This window comes from Microcaecilia unicolor, chromosome 11 (assembly GCF_901765095.1).
Source record: "Microcaecilia unicolor chromosome 11, aMicUni1.1, whole genome shotgun sequence".
NCBI classification, from domain to species: domain Eukaryota; kingdom Metazoa; phylum Chordata; class Amphibia; order Gymnophiona; family Siphonopidae; genus Microcaecilia; species Microcaecilia unicolor.
This window is the reverse complement of record NC_044041.1, coordinates 74353153-74368758: the sequence shown is the minus strand read 5'-3', so window position 1 is coordinate 74368758 and position 15606 is coordinate 74353153. Positions and strand designations below refer to the sequence as shown.

Below are 15606 nucleotides of genomic sequence, written 5' to 3'. Positions count from 1 at the left end.
CTGCTGGAGACTGAGAACAACAGACTCTGTGGGACTGCACAGCACAATTATAGGTGTTCTCAGAAGTTGGTGGTTCTCAGTTTCCATCTGCTGATCCTATATAATAATTCTCACCTCCAACGTTCTGTGCTTGGGACTGTGGCTCCCTGGAGGTGGTCTGCTAGGCAGACATGCACTGACGTCATGACAGCTGATTCCAAGGCAAGGGGAGGAGTAGGGAAACACACTCCTCCCCCTGCCTCGGAATTAGCTGTCACCCCCCGCGCTACGGCCCCCTCGACCCCCCCCCCCCGGCCCGCTGGAAACCGCCCCCCACTGCCGTTGTGGACTACCTGTGCTGACGGGGGACCCAAACCCCCGACAGCCGAAATGCTGTTGTGCCCTTCACGTTGCTTCCTCAATCATCTTCTCTGGAAGTTCCTCTGCGTGCGTCTGACGTCAGCACAGGTAGTCCACAACGGCGGCGGGGGGTGGTTTTCGGCAGGCCGGGGGGGGGGGGGGGGGAGGGGAAGAAATTGCCTGCCTAGGGCCCGTTTCCTTGCCTTCAGAAACGGGCCTTTTTTACTAGTACATAAGTATTGCCATACTGGGACAGACCAAAGGTCCATCAAGCCCATCATTCTGTTAACAGTGGCCAATCCAGGTCACAAATATCTGGCAAGATCCCGAAAACGTTTGATACATTTTATGTTGCTTATCCGAAAAATAAGCAGCAGATTTTCCCCAAGTCAATTTAATAATGGTCTATGGACTTTTCCTTTAGGAAGCTATCCAGACCTTTTTTTAAACCCCACTAAAATAACCGCTTATACCACATTCTCTGGCAACAAATTCCAGAGATTAATTACACGTTGAGTGAAGAAACATTTTCTCCGATTCGTATTAATTTACTACTTTGTAGCTTCATCACATGCCCTCAAGTCCTAGTATTTTTTGAAAGAGTAAACAAACGATTCACATCTACCCATTCCACTCCTCTCATTATTTTACAGACCTCTATCATATCTCCATTCAGCTGTCTTTTCTCCAAGCTGAAAAGCCCTAGCTATTTCAGCTTTCCTCATAGGGAAGTCGTCCCATTCCCTTTATCATTTTCGTTGCCCTTCTCTGTACCTTTTCTAATTCCACTATATCTTTTTTGAGTTGTGGCGACCACAATTGAACACAATATTCAAGATGCGGGCGCATCATGGACCGATACAAGGGCATTATAATGTCCTCACTTTTTGTTTTCCATTCCATTCCTAATAATACCTAACATTCTATTTGCTTTCTTAGCCGCTGCCGCACACTGAGCAGAGGGTTTCAACATATCATCAACAATGTTGCCGAGAGTACACAACCCATCTGTGGCGGTTTGGAGAGACGCTATGGAAACTATGTTTACACACTCCATTACTGCAAAAAGAAACCAATATGATCAAACACCTCCCTGATGTTACAAGGAAACTACAGAAAACTGGCTTTGGGTTTCATTTCCTCAGGGTGGTAACCAACTCACGTGCAGCTATGATGTGAAGCTGTGTAAAGGTATGAGAACAAGAGCCCTGGTTCAAATTAACCCCAGCTGCCCCCATGATTTTGCATCAGGCCTTACCACAATAGTGGAGAGCTGAATAAAGGCAAAGCCACGATTGAGCTGTGTCTGTTTGTCTTTGATAACACGGACATTCGATGAGGAAAGCACAGCGTACGGGGAAAGGGAACTCAGAATGGTCTCCAGTGTGCTGTGGGGGTTCAGGTTCCGTAAGATGATGGCTGGTAGGGAAGAATAAAAAAAAAAAAGAAGCTGGTGTTAGAACCCTTAGCGAGACACATGTGAGTTTATCTTGTTGGGCAGACTGGGTGGACCGTGCAGGTCTTTTTCTGCCGTCATCTACTATGTTACTATGAGACTAGCCTGCACCAGAAGACTATAGCAGTACTCACTGTCATTGGCATTATCGGTACACGCCTCTGAAAGGTGAGATGAATGCTGGCCCCCAGACACGGCTGAAGTCTGGTAAGGCTGAGGGAGGGGTAAGAGGCCTCGACTGTGCTCTCCACTTGAAAATAATCCCCCATGCTGGTCCTTCCTGCTGCCAGCTGGCAGCTTCTGCTCTGCTTCTGTGGACACAAGCACAAAGCATTAACATTCAGAAGAATCCCATTACTGCAAGATGTATCTGTTTCTGGACACTGTAAAATGATCTAGAAATACCCAGTCATTAAAGAAAATAAGAAAAACACATTACCTAAACCCGCACTAGAGAAGGTTTCTGGGTTTGTTTGGTTTTTTTTTTAAGTAATGTCAGCAGATCTTCATGCCCAACACAAATTTGAATTCTGTTTAGACTACACAAGCTAGCAATCAATAACAATTAGTCAGTACTGCCTGCACTTTACTCCACACAATGATTTACCTGATCTGGAGACGCCACACTTAAAGCACTTTTCTCGGCGTTTGAAATTCTGCACACCACACTAAAAAGCAAAAGCAGACACAAGCAGGTGTTTAATGCTAAAGATGCCTGTAACAAGTGTGCAGTTGGTTATTTGATGGTTGAGTGTATAGGGCTGGAAGAGAACACTGGAAAAGAAGACTAAACTGGACAGAGTCGGAAATGTGGCACCAGAAGCTCCCCCAACAGAGCAAAACCAGTCCGCCTACCAAAGCGACATAGCTAGATAGCCAATTCTGGGTATGCCTTAGCCCAAGGTGGGTGGGCATGCAATTCTCCTCCCGCTCTCGGCTCCTCAAAATATAAATACCCGAGCTGGTAGAGATGCCAAGTCCTGCCCGAGTCGCGCCTGCAGCAGAACTTATCCAACAGGCACGCTTCACTGCTAATGCTAACTCTCCAACACATGCGCAGTTACACCTGAACTGAGCATGTGCGAGAACAGCTGGCATTAGCGGTGAAGTGTGCCTGCTGAATAGGTGCTGCTGAATGCACGTCTCAGGCAGGAGAGGTTTTTGGCTGCCGGGGCTTGGCATCCCTGTAAACCAGGAATATAGAAGGGGTCCCGAGCAGAAAGTGAAGGGTCCCACCCGGTCCCCCAAGGCTACGCCGCTAGTCTACATGGAGAAACTAAAAAAAAAAAAACACATGCTCTCTAGAAGAGAAAAGGGGATAAGATGCACATGTTCTGCAATCTAACAAATTTCAATAAGGTACCAAAACAGTTCACAAGGAAAAGGGGTTATCACACAAAGCTAAAGGGAAGTGACAGAATACACCTGAAACACTCCAATGGAGATGACCGGGAGCCAAAGCAAGGGCCACATGTATGGATCATACTCACAGAGGACCTCACAAAAGTTGTTCACGCCCTAACTGTATCGTTCTCTCAGGTTTCTGCAGCCCAAATGCATGACCCTGAATTTTTTAGCATTAAATCTATGCTGCCAAATTCCAGATCATTCCTCTAGCTTCGCTAAGATCTTCATACAAAGTAAATTAGATTAATTTCAGTCACAGAATTTGTTCAAAATGTCCTTCCCACACACACGGGTGAAGACATGTTTGCCAGTGTCATATTGCACTGTTGTCATATACTGATCAAGTTCTTCCCATGGAGTCACTACCCTTCATCTTCCCATGGAGTCACTACCCTTCTGATGTTATATCAGTTTAATCAGTCTTTTCAGAAGATTATTTAAGACCTCAAGGTCCAATTTTTTAATCAGAAATTCAGCAATGTCATTTTGACCTGTAAATGTTTAGTTTGTTACACAAACTTGATAACATCTTCTTCAATAAACACCATTTTCACTGATGTCACGTTTGCAACGGTAGAAAGGGGGAGTAAGTACTGAGTTGTGGAAGTCAATTATGCAAAGTGTTGTTTAATGTTTATTACCCACAATTGCTTAAATTACGCTGTTAAAACAACAAAGTTATATAACAAAATCTAAGGAGTTCCTTTTTTCCACTGTGTACTATGTTTTTCATTTGTATATTTTAAATACTTTGAGAAGCACAGAAACCACAGACCCCAGAATGCATGGCCGGAGAGGGAAAAGCTGGAGCAGAAAAACTACAGATCCCAGAATGCATTGCAGGGGAGGGAAAGACAAGTCCAGAACAGCTACAGAACCCAGAATGCACGGTGGGAGGGGAGGAGGCAGGAGCATAGAGAGCACAGATTTCAGACTGCCTGGAAGAATAAGGGTGGTCATGACAAACGAGAACCGGAGTGGCAGGAGAAGGAAAGAGAGGTGGCTAATTGGGAAATGGAATCAGCAGAGGAGAGGGTGGAACGTCTGAGTGAGGGAGTGGAGAATGAGAGGATGGAATGGGAGGAGTTGGAGGAGGTAGGAGGAGAAGGGGTGGAAGAGGAGATGGAGGTGGGTGAGGAAGTGGCTGGAGGAGAAGAGTGATTGCTGGAGGAGCCCAAGGTAACAAGGAAAGCATAATAGTCAGGGGAGATCCGGTGGGTGGATGTCAAGAGATAAGTTGTTGACAGTTGTGGGTGGTGGATCGTTTTAGCCTGACTTGGGGAACTGTGTTTAAAGCTGGGCTGGCTAAAAGGGAGTTTTGTGAGGCCTTGCTGATTTCTGAGGCCTTACTACCGGAACTGTGTAGAAAAGCCTGGCTGGCTGAACTGTGTAGAAAAGCCTGGCTGGCTGAACTGTGTAGAAAAGCCTGGCTGGCTGAACTGTGAATAAAAGCCTAGCTAATTGAACTGTATTTAAAACTCGGGCTAGCTGGACTGTGGAGAAAAGCCTGGCTGGCTGAACTGTGGATAAAAGCCTGGCGAGTTAAATTGAGTATAAAAGCCTAGCTAGTTGAACTGTATTTAAAACTCGGGCTAGCTGGACTGTGGAGAGAAGCCTGGCTGGCTGAACTGTGGATAAAAGCCTGATGAGTTAAACTGAGTATAAAAGCCCGGTTAGCCGAACTGTGTTTAAAAGCCCGGTTAGCCGAACTGTGTTTAAAAGCCCAGCTAGCCGAACTGTGGAGAAAGGCCTGGCTAGCTGAACGGTGAAGAGAAGAGCAAACTGCACTGATGAGTGGGGAGCCGGTGGCGGACAGCACGGACGAGGGAAAGAGAGAGAGGGAGAGAGACGATTACTCGGCTGAGCGGAGGAGGCTGACAATACTTCTAATTAAAATTATCATTGTTTTTTTGTATAGAATTATTGACATCTCTGAAACATGGCCAAGTTGAGTCACTTGCTCGATAATAAACTGCTTATGATTCAACCTCTTCCAGCTGCCTCTGCTCCTTGTGTTGGTCAATCCTCTTTTGAGCCATGCTATGTTAAAGTCACATCCTTTGGAAGGATTCTATAGGTTAATTATGCACTACATGAAAAAAAAGCACTGTTTTCCATCTATTCTATTCCTCATTAATTTCATATTATACAGTCATTCCCTATTTAAAACCCCCAACTCATGATTTCATGAGCTTCCATCATATCCCCGTCTCAGTTATTGTTTTTCTAAGCTAAAAACCCCTAACCTGTTTAGACCCTCTTCATAAGGGAGATGTTCCATCCCCTATTTTAATTTGGACACCTTTCTCTGACCTTTTTCTAGTTCTGCTATATACATTTTGAGATGGGATGATCAGAACTACACACAACTCAAGGTTGGGATGCACATAAGATCCATACAGGTGTAATGTTTTCAGTTTTGTTTTCCATTCCTTTTTGAATAATCCCCAATATTCTATTTGCTTTTTTCACAGCCGCAGCACACTGTGCTGAAAATTAACATACTCTCCACAACAACTCCCAGACAGAACACCAATGCACCTTCTAAGGGGAAACTAGAACAAGCCAGACTGCTACAGATCCGTACACAAACTACAAGCTAGCAGAATCCCCCCCATCTTGGTCACACACACAGCATGTGAGACCCTCACCCAATGAAGAATGACCAGAGACTACAAACAGAAATGCGTACTGAAAACCCTAAAAAGCCAGACTCTGCCGGCAGTGAAACACCACAGAAACAGACACAAAAATACAAAATAGAAAGAATAGCAATGTACATGTTCCAAAACTAATAGAGAAAATAAAGAGACTTCCCACAAAGAATGAGGAGGTAAAATTATAGCCCCCAGAGAAACTGCAGTTGGAGTACTAAAACATCTCATCTCCTGCCACCAGGCCACAATCAAAAGCAGAGAAGTGGCTTTCTGATGTTTCTTCTGCACTGAGTAACATTTTTCTTGTATTACTTAATATGTTCTTTGGCAAAGGCATGAACTGACCACCATGATCAGAAAGTGCTCCGGGTAAGGCATAGGAGGAGGAGATAAATGGAGCTGGATAGGGAGCTCTGGGATGAGTGGGGAAGGAATGCAGAAAGTGCAGGATGGAGCCAGAGTGGAACGTAAGCAGAGAGCGAGTAAGTACTGCAGGAAGTGCTCACCTTGTTACACAGCCAATCCTCATTGATCCTTGGCTTGGGATCACTAAAGTGCATCGATATCCTCTGGCCCAAGATAGTCAGGGTGCGCTGCCGGGAAAAAAACAAGCAGTGAGAACACTGACACTGGAGGCATGCCCCTGTCACACTGTCTGAGCAGAGAGAGCCATTCCACCTTTCAGCTGAATGAAAAAGACCAGGCATTTGCACTAGAGAAATCTGGCTAATTGCCAGTCTAACCTTTCCAACTGTCTACAGACAACTGGCTGCCAAATACAAGATGCAACCATCTGAACCAACCAAGAGACGACTAGTCCGGTGGGGAAGCATTGGAGACCACACCCCTCCAACATGAAAAACAGCCAAGGAAAGCAGCAGTTGTACCAGCTACTACTGAAAAGACAGAACATAGGAACGTGGGGGGGGGGGGGGGGGGGGGGGGGGAGAGAAAGAGAGAATGGGGACCACAGAAAAGAAAGGAGGACAGCTCAAATAATAGGCAAGAAATCCATGTAAAAGCTCTGCATCACCTGATTTCCCGATTCTCCAAATGAGAAAACTTGTTCCAACTGGAAAATTATTATTAAATAGGAGCACTTCTAGGTGAGCTATACTCCTAACCAATCTCAAGTCAACGTGAAGGCTCCAAGTCAATGGAAAAACCCACAGCAAGCCTCAGCCAGCGCTGCACCTATCCCTTCTTTTGATTCAGAGTCCTATATCATATGAAATTTTGTGGTTTTAAAATTCCCTCACCCTTAAATCACTCATGAGAACAATACCAGATTCTTCATCTAGCTAGTCAAGATCCTAAAAATAAAGGGGGTGCCTTCTTTAAATTTATGCAGGAGGGGAATAAGCAGTAGCTCAATGTAACTTTTGAGTCCACTCCAAGTTATTAAACAAATCTTAAAGGGAGTTTAAGGATTTTCCATAATACAAACAAATTAATTTTCAGGCAAAAGATCTCTAAAGGAGAGGAAGGGACAATAGATAGTATGGATGAGCAGAGTGGATAAGCCATATGATCTTTATCTGCTGCCATTTTCTCTGCTTCTATTGAAGGGGACGGATTGCATCTGTTATTAACAAGCAAGTTTCCCTCTTTTTACATTTGTGTTACAAGGAGATTCTAGATTTCCAGTAGAACCCAATTTGCTTTACAATCACTACATTTCAGAACCAAACATGCAGCTACCTTGGAACCAGATCTGACCACAGCTTTTAGAGCATGCATATGGCACAATGATCGCACAAGGGAAAGAACCATATAATTATTCAAATATGAGACAAATGGGGTGGGATGGGGGGGAACAACAAATTGCCTGAGATGATCCAAACGATCAACAGCAAAAATGGGAATAGAAACTCTAGGCTCTCAGGCCTAGTCACAAGGCCACACTGCAACGAGCAGTGTTAAGATTTATTATTGTGAATGAGGATTTCGGGCCTTGTGCAAATGGTAAGTCAAAAGGGGTCATAGCTCTTGCACTCTTTCCCTTATGTGGAATAACCCTGAGCTCATTTTACCCTTGTACTATAACAAAACAGAGCCACACAGTGACCACACATGAACTTGTCCAATCCACTGTAAACAAATCTGCCTATTCTTTGATCTGTAACACTTCCAAAATCCTTCATTTCCCGCATCTAAGCAATCAGATTTCCAAGCAAAGGGGAGGAAGGCCATCCACAGCACTGAACCACCTCTTCAGATCTCTTCAGTCTGTCTAGTTTTGTGCACATAAATACATTCATCTCACAAAGAAGTGACAACTCTCAATAGCAAAACAGAAATTTTGGGGAGTGTGGCTAACAATTCATTACAAACAAAAGCAAAAAGTGGTCCACTTGTAAACATCTTCAAGTTTCTAACACCTGGTTCATAGAGAATGCTTTAGTTGGGATGGTTCACAGGACAATTTGGCAAAGGGACCAGGGAGCCTAAACAGGAGGGAGAGGGTGAGGGAACAGCACAGGAGGAGGGTGCAGACTGAGCACAAGACCTTGCTGTCCCCTCTGTGCTTTTCTAATAGAAAGAGAAAAGGAGAAATTAGGTCTTACCTGATCATTTTCTTTCTATTAATTCTTCCCACTATTCCAGAAACTGTGGGATAGTTGTGCCCATCAACCAGCAGGTGGAGATAGAGAACTGAAAACTGCTGAGACATCTCTCTCTCTCTCAGCATCCAGTCCAGCTCCTCAATATTTACATAGATAAGCAGTAAGGAGCAACTCAGAATAAACAAAAACCTTAAACAACTCACGAACCTAACACTAATCAGACGAGCAAATATGTGTGGACCTCTCATCACTAGAAAACAAGAGAGATATGCAGAGAGTACCATACAAGGTGGCAGTCATTATCTGACCCATTACTTTGCACTGACTGGTAGGCCTCTGGAATAGTGGGAAGGACTAATGGAAAGAAAATGATCAAGTATGACCTAATTTCTCCTTCCATTACATAGCTTCCCACTATTCCAGAACCTATGGGAAGTTTAAAAACAATCCCTAGAGTGGGTGGGATCTTGGTGCTGCTGCCCTGAGGACTGAAGCCTCAAAACTGGCTTTCAAGCACACCGCAACACCCACCCTGTAATGCTTGACAAAGGTATACAGCGTCAACCAAATTGCAGCCTTGCAAATATCAACCACAGAGTAAGGTAGTCTCGGCCCAGGATGTCTTTGTGCACCTCGTACGATGAGCCTGAAAGGCCTGAGGAGCCTGCTTCCCTGCAAGCAAATAAGCTGACAAGATAGTCTCCTTCAGCCATCTAGTAATTGTGGGCTTGGAAGCCATGAGGCCAAGCCTCTGTTTAACAAAAAGCACATTCTGTTCGATTTGCGAAACTCATTCGTGACTTCCAAATAGCTGAGCACTCTACATACATCAAGAAGATTCAAGGAAGAATATGGAACATCTTTGTCCTCTCTGTGAAAGAACAGAAGCTCCACAGATTGGCTGAGATGAAATGCCGATATCACTTTGGGAAAAAAGGAAAGAACTGTGCGCAGGGAGATCCTGCATCCGAAAAGCGATCCCGACAAGGAAGCCTGAAGCTCCGAAACCCTACGTGCCGAAGCAACAGCTGTCTTTAGCATAAGATCTTTCAAGGAGACCTTCCGGAGTGGCTCAAAAGGAGGCATCTGAAGAGCCCAAAGGACTAAATTCAGGTTCCATTCTGAACATGGCTTATAAAAGGGAGGCCACAAACATTCCACTCCCTGTAAAAATCTAACTATCCGGTTGAGCTACAAAAGACGTCTTCTGTAGTCGGCCCCTGAAACAGGCCAAAGCCACAGCCTGAATTAGAGAACCTACCACCACTCCTTTCTGAAGGCCTGCCTGGAAAAACGTTAGTGTCAGAGCTGTAGCCGTGCCCCGCTTCATTTATTTTTTTTCTCAGTAATATGGCTCTGTGACGTCTCCGGACTGCCTTTTACCTGCATAGTGGCTTCTGCTGTTCGTGTTCCTGCAGCCAAGCCTCATTCCTAGTTGTGACATTATCACCCAACTCCTTTATAAAGGACCTGGGAACTTTCATGCATTGCCTTTGCAATAGGTCTTTTTACCCTTTACTTGCTGTAGTGTTGCCGTCTGAATCCAACTGAACTGCTCTTCTTGTTAGATGTGCCTCCGGGCACAGTCCTGAGCTGTTTCTGTGTGTGTGGTTCTTGTTTGAACCTGTGTGTATTACTCTCCTATTAGCTCTTCTGTTTATGCTGTGTGGCACAGCCCTGAGCTGTTTCTGTGTGTGTGGTTCTTGTTTGAACCTGTGTGTATTACTCTCCTATTAGCTCTTCTGTTTATGCTGTGTGGCACAGCCCTGAGCTGTTTCTGTGTGGGGGGTTCTTGTCTGAACCTATGTGAATTACTCTTCTATTAGCTGCGTTTCCTGGCATAGCCCTGAGCTGTCTGTGTGTGTGTGTGATTTCCCTTTTACCCTTTACTTACTGAATCTGTTTGATTCCTGTTTAGCTGCTCTTCCGCTTAGCTGCCTGGCACAGCCCTGAGCTGCCTCTTTGTGTGGTTTCCCTTTACTTGTTGTAGCAATGTTTGAATATGAGTGAGAGGCTCTTCCATTTAGCTGTGGCTACTAGCACAGCCCTGAGCAGCCGCTCTGTATGGCACTCGTGGGCTGCTTTTCCGTTTAGCTGCGGCTACTAGCACAGCCCTGAGTGGCCTCTGTGTGTGGCATGAGTGGGATGCTCTTCTGTTTAGCTGTGGTTATTAGCACAGCCCTGAGCTTCCTCTCTGGGCTGCTCTTCCGTATAGCTGTGGTCCCTAGCACAGCCCTGTGCTGCCTCTCTGTGTGGATCCCTTTACTTGCTGTTTCTGCTATTTGAGCCTGTGCGAGTTGCTCTTTTGTCTGACTGTGCTTTCAGGCACAATGTGAGCTATTTCTTTGTGTGGGGTTGTCTTTTACCCTTCAGTTACTGTTTCTACCTGTGTGTAGGGCCTTTTGACCTCTTGTTTGTGGCTATATTTTGCACACCGTGTGTGCACTGCTTGGTTAGTATCTGCTTAAGGGATTTCATTGTTTCTTTCCCCTTTCTTTCCGATTGTTTGGGTTCCAGTTTGGCCTTGCGGCCCGTGCACTTGGACTCTGTTACATGTGGGTTCCTGTTCGGCCTTGCGGCCTGAGTGTTCTTCCTTTTGTTCCTGGTTCCTGCTATAGTCAAGCTCTGTTCCTGGTTCCTGCTACTGCCAGACTCTACCTTGTCATTAGTTTGCACTGCTTGTTTGATGTCTTGTGTTGATCTTTTTCGTGTCTGGATACAGTTCTTGGCCTGCTTTGTCTGGATTCAGTGTCTGGCTTGCCTTTGCTTTGTGCCCTGTGCCATCCCAGAGGACTGGTCTGCTGCAGCCCTGCCTGCAGTCCAAGAGCTCACCATCCCTGAATTCTTGACAGCTAGGATGTGCGCACTTCTCAGTAAAGAAGGAAAAAAGTCTGCACTCAGAACACCAGCCCTCAAATGTCCTCCACACTTTTACGCCATGGATGTAGAGCATTTCTGAGCCTGAAGCAAGGTTGCAATGACCAAGTCATAATAACCTTTTCATCTCGACCGAGCTCTTTCAATGGCCAAAGACCAAAGGGGCACGGATCCTCAAAGAGCACCAGACCTTGCTTCTGTAGGCAATATACCTGCAGAAGACTGAGAGGACTGATATCCAGCAGTCGAACTTGGCCTGTGTATCATGACCTCCACGGCTAATTTGGGGCTGCCAGAATTAATGGGCCCCGGTGCAATGTGATCCTTTTCAACACATGGCCTACCACAAGCCAAGGAGGGAAAACATACAGTAGATATGTCTCCAGCCCGGGCTGCAGTAGGGCCATCGATGCTGGTTCTTTCCTACGGCTGAGAATTTGGGCACTTTGGCATTCCTTTTTATGGCCATCAAGTCCAGAAGTGGAGAACCCTATCAGTTCACTAACAGCTGAAAACCCTTGCTGGATAGTTCCCATTCTTCCGGGTCTAAGGAGTGCCTGCTGAGAAAGCCTGCCCCCACATTCAAGAACCCAGCAATGTAAGCTGCCAAGAAGAGATTTTTCTCTGCACAGCTCATGAGGCCATAGGACGGCTGCGGGTCCCACCTTGTTGGTTAGTGCAGTGGACTTTGATCCTGGGGAACTGAGCTTGATTCCCACTGCAGCTCCTTGTGACTCTGGGCAAGTCACTTAACTCTCCATTGCCCCTGGTACAAAATAAGTACCGGAATATATGTAAACTGCTTTGAATGTAGCTGCAAAAACCTCAGAAAGGCAGTATATCAAGTCCCATTTCCCTTGTTGATATAAGCCACCGCATTGTCAGAGAAAACTCAAACCGGGGCCCCTGCCAGAAAGGGAACAAAGTCATGTAAGGCATTCTGCAGTGCCCTGAGCTCCAAGTGATTTATCAACCTCAAACTCCTGTTCCGACCAGGTGCCCTGTGCCAGACTGAACTTGTAATGAGTTCACCAACCCGACTTGCAGCTATCTGTTGTCACCACCTCCCATTGTGTTACTGGAAAGGGAGTTCCAACATGGCAACAATCACCACTGCATACTTCCTCTAGCAACCAGCATCCAAAGAAGGTGGTGGTTTATTATCAGAAAAATAGAACAATGACTGAATAAGGATCAATATTAAAGCTTTGTTAAAGCTACAGCCACCGGGAAGGTCTGTCCCCAGCACTGCTCAGGCCCACCTGCACCTGGGCATGTGCTCTATACTAGCACCCTCCTCCCATTGACTAGGTCCCACTTTACTCTGGGCAAATCTCCCACTCAAGTTATTCCCCTGTGATTTCTAAGGATACTGGGGCCACACTCTCAGGGGCCCACAGTTCCTAGACCTTCAGACCCAAAACACAAACCACCAGAATTCCAGTCACTCCAGCACAACAGAGCTAATAAGGACAACAGAGCTAATAAACAGGTTTATTATCAGAAAAATAGAACAGTGACTGAATAAGGATCAATATTAAACAATTTGTTACTACCTGGGTAGCACCAGTAAAATAACAGCTCAAAAGTCTTGGACAGGGCCTCAGAGCAGAAATGATTACCCTCTGCACTCCCTCTCTGAGGCTGAGGAAAATGTAGTATCTCCTGGCTGGATTTAGCACTTCAGGGCCAATCAGAGCCCAGAGCATTAACTTTTGAAAGAATCTGGCTAATAGCAGGATACTTTTTTCCTCAGGGCTTAAGCTAAAAAGAAACAAACAGTCTTCTCTGCAACGGCCCTTAAAACACAGACCACCACCTACTGGTCAAACAAGAGAAATACACTGAATGAAAATATTACAATTCATAGGCTTGAAAACCTATCGCCACAGTAATGTAATATCTTTTCTTAGTCACAGCTTTAACCAGGGAGCCCACCCTGGGAAGCTGCAATTTATCGTTCGCCTCTAATCGGTAGAGGCGAACCATGGCTCTTCCCACTCGCAGCCTGGCGTCTGGTGAGACCCATTCTTCTGTATTCAGGTCCTGAATGTCTGGATGCATCGAGAAGGCCTTCGAAGGCCCTCTAAGCCCCCTCATGATCGATGGAAGATAGATGGCTACTCAATGAAAACACCACCAGTGCCTCAGAATGAAACGTCAGTACTTTCGGATCATCCCTCTCCTCAAGGGGGAGCTCTCCCTCCTCTAATGGCTCCTCTGAATAGACCGAGGATAAGGAGGGAGAAGTAGAGATAGACCTCCAAGAGTGGACAGACGAGACTAAATGACATCTCTTAGGAGCCAGAGGGGCAGCGGTGCAAGAAACTGAAGCACTCTGCAGCAACTCTATCAGTCCCTGCTTCAGTAAATAGGCCTGATGTAAGAGCAATATGCACTCCAGAGAAAACAAAGAGCCCAATGCAGCTGAATGCTCTGTCAAGCCCTGAGGCTCTAAAATGGCAGCTGTGCTCCGCTCATGATCAGCCAGAGGCTGCTCCTCACTGCCAGTCGCCCTGAAAAAATGGCACCCATTTCCACTCTCTCCTGCAGTAAATTGAGCACTGTCCCTACTGGAGAGCCTGAAGACCCCAGCATATTCGAATGCTGCACTGAATCCAAAGATGTGCTGCTGCCGACCATTTCCTCCGCGCTCCATGGGATTCCTGGCATGCACACAACTGCAACGCCCCAACGCCAGCCAGCGCATTCCACAGCGAGAACACCGCTTAACTGCCTCCGCAGGAGTCACCCTTCACCCTGTCACCAGTGCAGCATGTCCCAAGCAGTGAAACAGGATCTCTCCCTTGCACCAAGTAGAACTTGCAGCCCTCAAAGCGTTTCCCAGTAAAATTTTAGTTGGACTTACCACTGCTGGATGCTCCCCCCAAGCTCACAGTCTCCACAAGTCTTACCACAGATGAAAAAGGCTCAGGACCGATACTCTGTGCTATGCTCTCCACGCTTTCCTTCTCTTTTTTTTTTAAAAGGTTGTTGTGCTGGAAACGGAGAGCTCCACAGGAAACAGGGGAGAGGTTAAGGGAGGAAAGAAGTAAATTCGTGGGGCACAACAGACAAGGATCTGAAGACCTCCAGATATGAGTCTGCAGACTCAATTGGGAACCAGCTGACCGTCTGGACCAGGAGAAAATCACTCAGAACCAGAGGCTGAAAAGCTGTGTCCATCCATCTGCTGGAAATAGATAATACTGAGGTGCTCAAGTGGATGCAAAGTTAGATATGTCCCAGCTCAGTTTTCAGTTCTCTATGTCCATCTCCTGGTTGATGGAAACAACTATCTCACAGGTTCTGGAATAGTGGGAAGCTACATAATGGAAACAAGTTTTCCATTAAAAACTATTCTGGATTCTGACTAGGAATGATCAGTAGTATGCAAGCTAGCTATCTAGCTTTTAAAATAACTGATCTTAAGACTGAGTGATTAATGGCTATAATCCCAGGACACGTGCAGGAGGGAGACATTAGGAACACACCACAGCCAGCATGTGGAGGGACAAAAACCTGGCATGGCAACCTATCTAGGACTGCTAAGGCATGACTGCTACTTTCCACGTACTGGTACTGCAGAGGCTCTGTACAGTACAGGTAACATCAAAGCCAGTGGGGAAATGGAAAAAAAAAAAACAAAAAAAAACAAAGGGACTACAGGAGTGGTGAGTGTCCTGGGAATGAGCTTGGGTGGCCAGCAGGTAATCACCCCCCTGTTCTATGGATAATGGGAGGAAAAAAAAAAGGGAGGCTCCTAGGTAAGATGGTGTGCATGTTTGGACGTTGGTGGGGCACTGGGAACTGCAGGTATGTGAACCAGATACTGTGATTGGTCGTTAACAGAGAGGTACTTGTGGATTTCAAGTGCAGCAGAGCAACCTGATTGGCTTCCATCCATCGTGTAGCGTCCTGCAAGTGATTAAACTCGACGAAGGCGAAGCCCCGGCTCTGACCTGGAGACAGCATTCAGATACAGACGCAGTGTGTTAGTGAACAGCCTTGTCACATGACGGGCCCTGTGCTGTGCCAGAGGAGGAGGCGGCGGTGGCATGGGGGACAGAGGGAAACCCCTCCCACCTTTCAGAAAGACCAAACTCTCTGGGAGAGGGAAAACTCCTTTCCTACAGAGCAAAAAAAAAAACCCTAACAAAAACTAATGGGCTAGGCCAGCCTGGTGGCTTAACAGAACTGCTACACACTGCCATGTGGAAAGCTCTGGGTTTAATTCATGGGTTAGGATTCTACTCCCTGGTCTGACTGCAAACAGCTTTCACAGGCACTGGAGGGAGAGGAA

The 15606-nt window shown here is 46.1% G+C and overlaps 1 protein-coding gene across 3 annotated transcripts in view; it reads right to left on the bottom strand.

Annotated features, from left to right (window-relative positions):
- Window positions 1-15606, bottom strand: part of RBM10 (RNA binding motif protein 10) — an 80869-nt gene that overhangs the window by 58391 nt on the left and 6872 nt on the right. For all 3 annotated transcript variants that reach the window (XR_003943740.1, XM_030217815.1, XM_030217816.1), the window contains exons 6-10: window positions 15192-15265; window positions 6366-6452; window positions 2403-2463; window positions 1930-2106; window positions 1598-1758 (exon numbers count right to left, since the gene is read on the bottom strand). Coding sequence is in view for 2 of the 3 variants with exons in the window: in XM_030217815.1 (XP_030073675.1) it covers window positions 1598-1758; window positions 1930-2106; window positions 2403-2463; window positions 6366-6452; window positions 15192-15265 (560 nt within the window). In the remaining variant the exon portion in view is untranslated. The remainder of the gene's footprint in view (window positions 1-1597; window positions 1759-1929; window positions 2107-2402; window positions 2464-6365; window positions 6453-15191; window positions 15266-15606) is intronic.